Source organism: Fulmarus glacialis, unplaced genomic scaffold (assembly GCF_000690835.1).
Source record: "Fulmarus glacialis isolate BGI_N327 unplaced genomic scaffold, ASM69083v1 scaffold26613, whole genome shotgun sequence".
Classification (NCBI taxonomy): Eukaryota; Metazoa; Chordata; class Aves; order Procellariiformes; family Procellariidae; genus Fulmarus; species Fulmarus glacialis.
The window spans coordinates 3,390-15,121 of NW_009202732.1; the positions used below are offsets into that span (position 1 = coordinate 3,390).

Sequence of the window (11,732 nt, forward strand, 5' to 3'; positions counted from 1 at the left end):
AAGGGAAAGCAGCAAAAGACAGATGAAAATGAAATTTATCAACAAGAATAAAAGAACATGTGAGAGCAGAAAGAGCAGGAGGAATATCCAGTGTCTGAGAATGGAGAGAAGTGTACCAAGCGCATTAACAGCGGTATTAGTGATTTAAACACAGGCACGTAATGAAGCTGAGCACTAGTGTTATGATAAATTGGAGTAGAAGAACGAGCTTTGGAGTGAGTGAGTGGAAGCATAGCATGTGGCCAAATGTGTGATGGCATGCAAAATGAGAATGACCCTACCTGGAATATGTTGGATGCTAAAGACCAATGCCTGCTACTTACTCAAATGATGAAATGGAAGTTGCAATATGTAAGATTAATACACATTAGAAGAAACAAATTCTTATGCTATTAAAAAGATCTCGGTCTGGTCATAGAAGACTCAGTTGTGTAACCTCTAAGTATTTAGCCTTTGAACAAGTGTTACATGCATTCAAGTGTTAATAATTAAGGGTGGGATATAAACCTTAAGCTTTGAATTTTCCCAGATATTGTCAGTTTAAATCTGACTCTTGGCATCACTGTAGCATGGTTTTGCTTTTAAACGGAATGATGAGGTCCTAGGAATATCACATCAGCCTTCCTAATGAGAGAACCATAGAAAATAAGGCTGGAAGGGACCTCACGAGGTCATCTAGTCCAGCCTTCTGCCCTAAGGCAGGATCAATTATACCCAAATCATTCCTGACAGATGTTTGTCTAACCTGTTCTTAAAAACGTCTGGCAATGAAGATTCCACAACCTCCCCAGGCAATCTGTTTCAGCACTTCACTACTGTTACAGCTAGAAAGCCTGTCCTAATGTCTTCCTTAAATCTCCTTTGCTGCAATTTAAATCCATTAGTTCTTTTTGTATTCCCAGTGGACACAGAGAACAATTTATTACTTTCCTCTTTGCAGCAAGCTTTACATATCCGAAAACTGGTATCACATTCTTATCCCCACCCCCCCCGGCATCTCCTTTCGCTAGATGTATAAACCCACTTCTTTCAATCTGTCCTCACAGGTCATGTTTTCTAGACTTCTGGTCAATAGCACTACTTTCTGCTGGACTTTCCAACTGGTCTACATTTTTCTTTTTTGAAGTATAGTGCACAAAAGTAGATGCATTACTCCAGCTAAAGTCTGAAGCAGAGAATAAGTAGGGTAGGATTACTTCACATTTCTTCTCCATGACACATTATTTATAGAGCCGAAATTGCATTAGCTTTCCTCACACTGTGGCCTGTGTTCAGTTTTTAATTCACGGCAGTCACAGATCCCTTCCTGCAGAATGACCACTGAGTCAGTCGCTCCCATCATTTATGTATGTTGTTGGCTATAGGAATTCAGTGGCAAGATCCTGGAGTGTCCAACGCTTCACTTTCTTAATTTAAACCTATTCGCCTCAGACTACCTTGTTCACGTTTAGTAAGGAGCTCATGTATCATTTTATTGAGAGCAATGGAGTAACATCAGAAAATACTTTAGCCCAAGCTGCCCATCCAGCATAGAGGAACTCAGCAACGGTTCTTCCCATTAATACCGTGTTTAGCATAGTCAGTCTGCAATAACCTGAAACACAACGATTTCTTTTTAGAGGAGTTAGAGAAGTTTAAAATACAGAACATTAAGCACCGAATATTATAGCTCAGAGGTATCCCGATATCTCCAACCTATCTGTATCCCGACGGGCATAATGCCCAGTGAGGGGAGGGCTCTTTCAAGAACCATTTATACCCAAAATAGGATGAAATGGGACTGTATCTTATCAGCTCCACCTTGGCTAGTTGTCCGGAAGGAAAGTTCAATCTCTATTCATATCTGTAATGTAAGGAATTATATTTGTCTTATATAATCTTGAAATGTGTGACAAGGAACCAAGTATTGTTTCTCTTTCTGCTTTACTGTAGTAAATCCAGATCCTTCTCTGTAGTAGCTGGAATAATTTGCAGGAACAGCCTTAAGCAGAGAGAGAGAAGGTTCCTCACAGTAATGGGGTCTAAACAACAACCCAAAACAACACTGTGAGAAAAGGGTTAACTCTTCAAGTGCCAAAGTGGTTTTTCACCTGAAATAGAATTACAAGTTACCCCCCCACTGTTTATAAGCACATTAAGCACAATAGCAATTAAATTTAAAAATTGCTCTGAATTTGACCTTCCACTAATTTTGATTTTTACCAAGTATTTGAAACAATTTGGCATGATTAAAAATTAATAGTGGAATACTAAGTAGCTCAAAGGAACAAACCTTCTAACTCCCATCAAACTCGAATGCATAATTCCCACATGTACCTTTGAAAATCCCTATTTTGAATGATGTTGGCCATTGAATAAACAGCTCAAACATCACTGGCTTTCTACACAAACATCATCTGCCTGCAATAATTTATGAAAATCATAAAATTGATTTAAGCTCTTCTCAGTGCCCCATAAATTTTATGCAGCCCTTAAATTATAAAACTGCTGCTGCTGCTGCTGTGGCACTGATCAGAACAATGCTTAATCTCTTCTCTCAAGATAGTTGGCATGTCAGAGGAGAAAAGAAGAGACTCAGGCAGCTGAATTGTTTGTTTCAATTTAACAGGGCAGAATAAAACAGCCTAGATGCCAGGGCTCTAGTCCCACTGAGACTGTGTGCATCGAATTTTTATTGCCAGAATAGTTGTTCTAACCTTCCCCTGCCTTTCCTTGGTTTTAAACCAGAAAATAACTTCAATTGATTTCACAAGGACACTTTTTTTGCACACATCATCAGATTTCTGATACCTGAGATGTTCCCCTTCTAATTTATAATCAGTGTGTTCCTGTTCTCAGATACATGACAACAAAATGCTGCGTCTGCCCAATTACACATTGATGCAAAAAAGCTCTGCAAACCTCACTACATCCTTACCAGATAGTCTCCCTCTCAGCCCAAAGCTGTACCAGAACAAATGTAGGCTTTTTGCTTTTCCTAAAATTAGAGTTTTTAGGAGTGTTTGATTTTTTTTTTATCTCTACCTTCTTTGGCAAAGATTAAAAACCTCATTTTTGATACTGAATCTAACACAAGGTGAAAGTCCTAGTAAAGAGAAACTATGTTTGAATGGGCTCCTTTACTCTAAAATTTGGCCTAGTCACATATGAAAACTGCAGACTGCTTTGGCTTTATTGAGATTTTCGTTTGTGCTAGCTAACTCAGATTAAGAGCACCCTTGTTTTTCTGGTGAAGCCTCATCTGGAGTAACCCAGTTTTCAAAGGCAAAGTGCTCAGAACATTATTAGAATCACTCTTTTTTGGTGTTTCATCCTGGGGATCCAAAGTCAGCAGCTGCTATAGTCTTTTTCTTAGCACTGACACTTTCCAGCTTTTTCCACTCTCCTGATTTCCTAGTCTGTCAGTCAGTCAGTCAGTCATTTTTAAGGGATGCGTTTTCAACCTTTCTGTACTCACGCTTTTCTCCCACATAACCCTGTGAGTTTCGTTCTTCCTCGTACGCTGTGTTTTTGCTCAGAGGTATACAAACCATCTGTGCCTCTAATACAATGTTCTTAAATAGCCTCCAGGCAGATCTCTATGGTTTTTAAGTACTTCTCTTTGCCCTTCAGCCTGCTGTTAACCATTTTCCTCATAGTTTTATAATCTGCCCTTTTAAAGTTCGTTGTTACTATGTTGTCCCTAAGGGAACAACTCTTTTATGATATCAAAACTAAAAGTGTGCAGTGATCACCGTTACCCCACGGAGGCTTGACAACACCTTCCTCTAATAACTTCTGCCTATTACAAGGTAGCTCCCTTTTGCCCATGGCCTTAATTAATCAGGCATTGCACTGAGGACTGCCACGGGAGTCAAGGAAAAGGAATCCTTTGCCATATGGATTGGAATGGCACCAAAGCCACTTTACATCTCCTGATGGAGGAAAAACTGCTTTTGCCAGCTGCTGCTTTACCTCCAACAAAAAATAAGAAGTGATAGCGGGGTAAACACTGTAGAATTCAATCTTGTGTCATTTTCCTGGCTGGTCCCATCCATTTTCCCCAGGAGGAAGTTACTTCCCAGGGGCCTGCTCTGAGATTTTATAGGTTCTCAAAATCTTGAGAAAGTCTACAGGAGGTTGCAGTCACTCACATAAAACCGTGTGGTGTTTCTCCCCTGGTTTTAATGGCTACCCTTGTGACTGCTGCCTCTAGAATGCTCTCAAGGAAGTGGCGTAGAAAGGGAAGTCTACGACATGAAAAATCTCTTTGCAGATTAACACTTTGCTCTAGGAATGGGAATAAAGGAATGATACCGAAGAGGCAGTTGATACACCAGCCTTTCTGTTTGCTGAATGCACAAAGGATTGATTTATGGCATCTTGCTACAGGAGAGGGCTATAGGTTATTAACCAACTTCAATGGACAAACACTTGCTGAGACTGCATATCATACCTCTTGTACTGTACCAAAGGTAATGACTCATCTTCAGGCATGCCTGATGTCCTTGAGGATGCAATTGGCTCTACACAGCCAAGTGAAGCATTACTTAGTTAATACACTATAGCACAAGGAAAACAATCAGCTGAAATGATGACATTGCTACTTCCTGCTTCATTTTAAATCTGCAGCTTCCTAACAGGATTATATACTGAAGCACTGTAAAAAAAGACATTAAGTCCTGTGATGAAACTTAAAAAAAAGTGTAATTAAAACAACTAAATACAGGCTTCTTGTGTCTGCAAAACACAGCCTTTGATCCTCCAAATGGTATTTTCTGGAAAAGTGCTGGACACAAAAACTATCAGAATAGAATTTTGACTCATCCCTTCGTGTTTAGGCCAATGAAATGACCATTTGCAGTCCAACAAATTTGTTTTTATTTGAGAAAAATTAACCTTATCAGACAGACTAGAAATATAACCAAGGGTAGGAACTCCTGCCCACACATGCATTTTCTTGTTCATTCTGTCCCATGTCTTTGCAATTTCTACCTCAATAATACAGCATTCTTCATGATTCACCTTCATTCCTATCATTTAGAGAAAGATCCTATTTCTTCAAACAAAAAAAAGGTGACAAAGCATCTCACCTTTCCTGATGACATCCAAGCACCTTTGCAACATAAAAAGCCTCCACTATAAGCATCCATCGCTACAATGCTACTACAGTTCACCAGGTTTGTTCCGGCTTACTGCTTAGCTAAGAAGAAGCGAGAACTAACACCACCATCTATAAATGTTTTGGAGTCTTAATGAACTGGGAAATTTCAAAGACTGTATTAATAAAAACTGTACAAGATTCCCATATTAGGTAACAGGCCACAGCTACTTTCACCTTGCTCCTCCACAGCGCTTCTCTCAACGCTTACCTGAGCAAGCTCCACAAGAAAAAAATACATATACATTCCCCACTACAGGAGGGGAAAAGGACTGGGGATGGTGGCAGGGAAGAGAGAAAGAAAAAGCCAGGAAAATTGTCCATTCCAGTCCTAGCCCCATGTTTCATGTGCTCACTTTGGCTTCCCCTTTATTAGAAAGTTCTTGCGATTATTATTTTTCCATGACCCATTGCTTAAGGCAGGTGATTGCTTAAGACAGGTTCACATTTCTTTCCTAAATGAACAAATAATTGTTCTCTTTAGTCACAGGTTTCATGGGGAGTTGATGGCGTGTGTAATTTTTCTGGTATGTCACATTAAGAACACTGAATTTTCACATGACTACTTGACTAAAATGCTTTTGTGCATCACTCACACCTCTTAATAAATATATCCAATTAGTTACTGTTAGGTGAACTGGGAGTGAAATACAATGAATACAATGGTCTCCTCCTGGTCAGAGCACTACAAATCACGCTCAGAATAAAGGAAAGAAACTGGGTTTCCATATCCACCTTTCTTTCCCCTGCTGTGTTGCCTGAAGAACAACATGCCTTTCATTATATTATTTCCAAGTAAACCCAATTAATTTATTTGCATTCCAGACATCTGTCATGAAGTTGTAGAGCAAGGAGCATGATTAAGGAAAAGTACTGCCCCCAATATTTTGAGGTAACCCTCTTTTTACTGGACTTCAGTCTCACAAGTCTTTCACTAGAAATAGTAATTTTTGTTTAAATGCAATTACTAACGAGATTCAAACAAGACCTCAATCTTACTTTGAACATGCCAAATCAGCTGTGTATTTGGGAGGCCCTCTCTAATTTTAAGGTAAATCCAAATTCTCTCTGATCCTTGGCTAGCATTTATCTTGATAGCCATGTCTCCTAAACGGCCTCACAGCTAAAGTGAAGAGCTTTCAGGCTGTGCAAGAAAAATGTAAGCAAGTATATTTTTATGCTGATGAACGGAACGAGAAAAGTTTAAGTAAGCAGTCAATGGTTAATTCACTCTTTCAGATGAGTCTCAGCAAGTCAGAGTATTTACTCAGTTGTTGAAATATGCCCAAATATTCCTTCAGTATACTGTAATGCTACAAGATCTCTCATGGGTATGTGTGTATATATATATATTTTAATGGATTCAAACAAGTTTTAAGTATACAAAATAAATGGAAAGATTAATCCCTGGGAACCTTTGATTCTGTATTTCTTCTTCCTAGGTTTGATCTTCTTTTTTATATATGCAGAATACAGACAAATTATGGATTTACAAATGTAACATGTCCTCATGGGAATAATCAGGTTGTCACACTGCACCTCTCTGGCAGTTCTAGTATCAGACCAGTGCCACAACATGACTTTAATATGCATTTATAGGTCTGGTTTTAATTTTCTGAAAGGACAACAGATCTATTCATTTTCAAAATCAGGGTATCATGCACTCACACAATTAGTGTGAAATAGTATGAAGATTTGCATCTGATCTTATGCTGCAGGAAGTTGGTATGTTTGGAGACAGGTAGCAGTCATAAGAGGCTTTATTATCAGGTGACAAAAAAATCCCATTTTATGCACTGAAATTTTCATTAAAATATCTTTGGACCACTTATAGAAAACATAATTTATTGTTTAATACCAGGTTAACAAACTAAAACCAGCTGTTTCACACAGCAACTTCAAATTTGAAGCTTTACAGCCCAAATAATTTTGAATGTCCTGTCATTCAGCAGCAGAACTGGTTTCATTGCCTTGTACCCTGTAATTCTGCAGCAGTCTCAGATCTTGCTTAAATATGGTTACAGAACACACCATACTTCCAGGTAATTTCAAAGTCACTAGTCCCATTTCCACCACCTTGTCCTCCCCAATTCCATCAGCTCTCAGTGTTATTTTGAATTTCAGCACATCCTGTTACATAAATGGTAGAGAAATGGTCACTTTCAGTGTACTGTACATGGGCAATTGAAACATTTTAAAACTTTGTATCACAGCTATAACATTTCTTGACGTACATTTCCTGTTTACAATTTCCTACTTTAATAAAACCAAAATAATGCTTTTCCACAGCTTAAAGATGAAATACATTTTTTTAAATAAGCTGTTTGAGATCCCAAATAAGCATGAATATGTAGCCAACCGGAACAAATATACTTCAAAAAAAACCCACCACCAAACCACCGAGCCCATCAGTGTGATAACCAAAGTGCACAATTTCCAAGGGTTTAGGCATCTTTGAATGTCAAGTCAACAATAACAGGTAAAAAACACACAACTGTCAACTAAGGCCAGTAAATAGAGAGGAAATAATTTTTTAGTAATGGAGGGAGGACATTTTAAAATGTATTGATTGCAAATTTATATAAGCTGGATATGTACAGGTATATTTTGCTACTCATTTGTGACCTCAAATAGCTTTTACATACGTGGTTAAATTCTCTTTTAAAATAAAGACATGACATACTGTTCATACAGTTCCACGTGAACTGCAAAGACTTAGCTCTTGCTAGTTTTACACTATGTTTCTCCAGTTGACTATAACAAAGTAAGAGGAGACTCAGATACTATGCTTCAATTTCTAGGAAAACACTCAAATCTTACTCAGATCCCTAGAAGGGTAAGTAAAATATAAAAAAATACAATTCCTAATCATCATTTTCCTCATCATCAAATGAGAGAAGACTGCTATTTTTAATTTGCTTAGCTGTACTCTGAGGAGTAGTTGCTTCTCTCTTAGTTTTCTTTGCCTCTTTCATCTTCTTACTTGAACTTACATTGAAGTCCAAAAACTTCTCTGATGAACGTTTGGCTGGTTTCCTGAACATAATTTTTCCATCAGCAGGTCCTGGTTCACCGTCTATAACAGAGAGAGTAAAATTAGAACTCATCTGCACATGTTCACACACACATACAAACCTTCACTATTATCTTTTCTTTTTCCCTACGACAAAGATCAGCAAGACCACTGATAGAATACAACAATCGTGAAAATGGTTTTTTTGGCCACAAAGTCTGTATCGATGAATGTCCTTCATGCACACACATCTGCTCCATGGAAACCAGCCCTTGAAGACAGTTCTCCTGCAGTTCCTATTAGAAATGGGTTCTCACTAACCAGAGCTTTAACTTAGAAGAGACCGTGAGCAGTAGACCTTTTCCCACACAATCCAGCTGCATCCACTTATCAAAATGGAGAGGACAACTTTAGAGGAGCCTCTAATTCCACTTCGCTATTTGTAAAATCCATGACAACAAATGCACTTATTTCAGAATTATGGTATCTCTTTAAAGAACAAAATGGCACATATACAAGACACAGCTTCTCTTTTTCTTCTAATATACCCTGTCCTGCTGAGACAGCTAAAAAGATTACATAGTCATAAACCTGCCTTTTATTATCGCATAGAATGAAAGTTTTAGGGTTTGTTTGTATCTGCAAAATCCCCAAACTATTCCAACTGACTAATTCTGCTCCTCCGCATGTACTAGAGCAAATAACAATTTTAAAAACAAGAGAAGTCCCTTCCAGGATTATCAGGTAGAGGAGGAAAGCTACTGCACAACTAACAGCAATATTTCTGGAAAAAAAAGTGTAATTGTAAAGTCATGAATCAGACAGAATAGCTCATGCTGCAGTAGTTTGCGATTTTCATAATGTATATGTGACAGGATGTTAAAGAGCCATAGGTTCTGTGCAAGATATTTTTCCTAAAGTACTTTTGTGAAATTCATTATTCAACAGAAATTTCCTAACAATATGCATGTGTTTGACAAGATTATGTGCTATTTAATTATAACCAATGAATATCTTTTGTCTTTAGCACTAATTCTTTCCTCAATTCACAAGCATTACAGCAGAGGACTTAACATTTTGGTGTTATCATGCACAGCATTGGCTGAAACACTCTTCAGTGCATACTCCAAACAATACAACTGTTAAATCTGGTGTCTTAAGGGTTGTGTGGTACAGATCAACCTCATTACAAAACTTCACTTATAATTCCTTGAGTTTCACAGACCCTTTTTAAGAAGAAACCTAGCTTAAAAAACTAAGCACCAATTCTGTCAATGACTTCTACAGAATGCACATTTCTGCAGTAGTTTATGAGAGAATACTACTGTGCAGAAAATAACTGACCAGATTTTGGGAAAATATTTCAGTGCTGATGCATTAGAAAAGCATTACAGTTACAAGGAATTACTAGCAATAATAAAGTGTAGATATGATACGCATACTTGTCAATGGATCCTTTGTGAATTCTGCATGGAAAGCTTAGGTGTTTAGATGCTGTACATGGGATACAGAAGTTTAGGAAGTGCCTGTGGTAAATTCTGGCAGAGAAAAATAACTATTTCTGAAAACATATCACACCCAACCAATCAAAATGCACTATGTACCATTTTTCTCAGAAGTTGGATTAAAATTCAAAATATTTTTCCACATACCTGCCTTCATTTTTGGGCTCTGAAGTTAAATATAAAATAATTCCCCTTACTAATTGCTGGTTAACTACAATGTTTATGTGGAAACCCAGATCTTCTAACTTAAACAAGATCTGAGGCACATGATATAAGCCAAATTATGCCCAAAAAATGCATCTATAAGAAAAATTTCACTTATTAGCAGACCCAACTGTCTATATACTTGAGCCAGTCAGCACACAGACTGTATACAGTACCAGTACAGCTGTGGAAATAGGACTTCAAAGCAACCAGCTACTGCATAAGCATGAGGAGCATCAAAAAATCTCATTGGACACTCTTTTAAAGAGCAATTACTACGTTTTCTGAGAACGGTAAATTGAAAAACCAAACCCCTAAAAACCTAACGGAAGCATATCCACAAAATAAATCGGGTAACTAACTATGTACTCATACTCCATGTAAAAATGGAAGTCAGAAATTCCAGTTTTACCCCCTAGTCTCCTGCTACCCACGTTGTGAACTGCACAAAATAATTTCATCTTGTCTACCAGATGGAGAAACTGACAGGTATCTTTTCAATATGAATTTAAACTCTTGATAAGCAAAGTGCATAAACAGAGCAAAGCTCAAAAACTCCACCAAAATGGCAACAAGCTTAGCTCTGACCTCCAGGGCCTCAATACTATTTGTGGATCATTCTGCATCAAAGATTTTAGCTCTTCGCCTGGTTAAACACTGTTAAAATTTCATTATATGCTCAAGGACATTCCTTTCAGACAACTTCAGAGAGCTATGATGCGTTGGCAGTGCTTGACAAAGAATGAAGCAGATGAAGAAACACAGCAGGCCTAGCCTTACCTAAGCAACTTGTGGAAGGAGGGAGAACAGACAGACTATCCTTTTTGAAAGAATTTGATGTAGCAGCTCAAGAAATTTGTGTTGATTTGTTAAGATTGTCTTTTCCAGCTGGTAAAAGCTTCACCTCATCCCTTCTAATTTTACCAGTCTCTTATGTGTCAGCTGTCTTTTTTGTTTTTATCGATGACCTCCAAAAACTGACTTGTATTAAGCAATGCAAAGAGACTGAAGAAACAATCTCAGTGTTGGCAGTTTTTAAAACAGAGCCCTGATAAAAGACTGTATCAGTATTACAAATTATGCAAAACAGGATTTCTGATAAACACACTGAAACACACAAAGTAAAATACAACCAACATAAAAGCATTACAGGAGAAATAATAAAATCCAGTTCTGATAAGAAAGTCAAAAAACTACACTAGCAGTTCAAATTCTGACTGTTCTTAGTCATTGCTGCTTTTACCTGGATCACAAACCTTTACACTGGTCGACTAAGAGGGGCACAATCAGACTTTGAGCTGAAAACTCACTTCACAAGTGACATCAATTTAAGAAGCCACAAATGCCGAAATTTTTTTCTTCTGTTTTAACTGCAAGTTATGTATTACAAGAGAAGCAGAAATGAAAGAAAGAAACACTGCTCTTCAGTTTATTTTTTATTTAGTAGTCATTTGTGTAGTTAGCAGCACCATTTTTCAGCAGTTTCTGTCCACAAGGGTCAATGAGGCAACAACAGGAAACACAAATGGCACTAAACTGGCAGGAACAACAGGAGGAGCAGCGCAAACAGTATTTCAAGATATATGTCTATTCAATGATAAAGGTTGGAAAAAATTTATGATAACCTGGCAAATTTCTTAATGGTTTTTAGGGTTAGAAGTTCAGGTCAGCCATTTCAGATGCTGCTTCTAGTGCTTTCTGGCCACCCATCTCTATGCATGCCTTTGGAAGAATTTACTACAGAAATTCTGCACACTGGTATCATGAAGATAAAAAGGCCAGCCTTGCTCAGATATTCAATCTCAATCATTTACAAGGACACTTGGGAAAGTTTTTGTTACTTAAATACTGTAAAATTAGCTTTGATTTA

At 37.7% G+C, this 11,732-nt stretch overlaps 1 protein-coding gene across 1 annotated transcript in view; it reads right to left on the reverse strand.

The window, feature by feature from the left end:
• Positions 1–8,004: 8,004 nt before the first annotated feature.
• The window catches only part of KIAA1143 (KIAA1143 ortholog), a gene marked incomplete at its 5' end in the record, with an annotated part of 7,488 nt that continues 3,760 nt past the window's right edge, over positions 8,005–11,732 (reverse strand). Inside the window, one exon of the mRNA XM_009574410.1 lies at positions 8,005–8,216. Coding sequence (XP_009572705.1) covers positions 8,005–8,216 — 212 coding nt within the window. The remainder of the gene's footprint in view (positions 8,217–11,732) is intronic.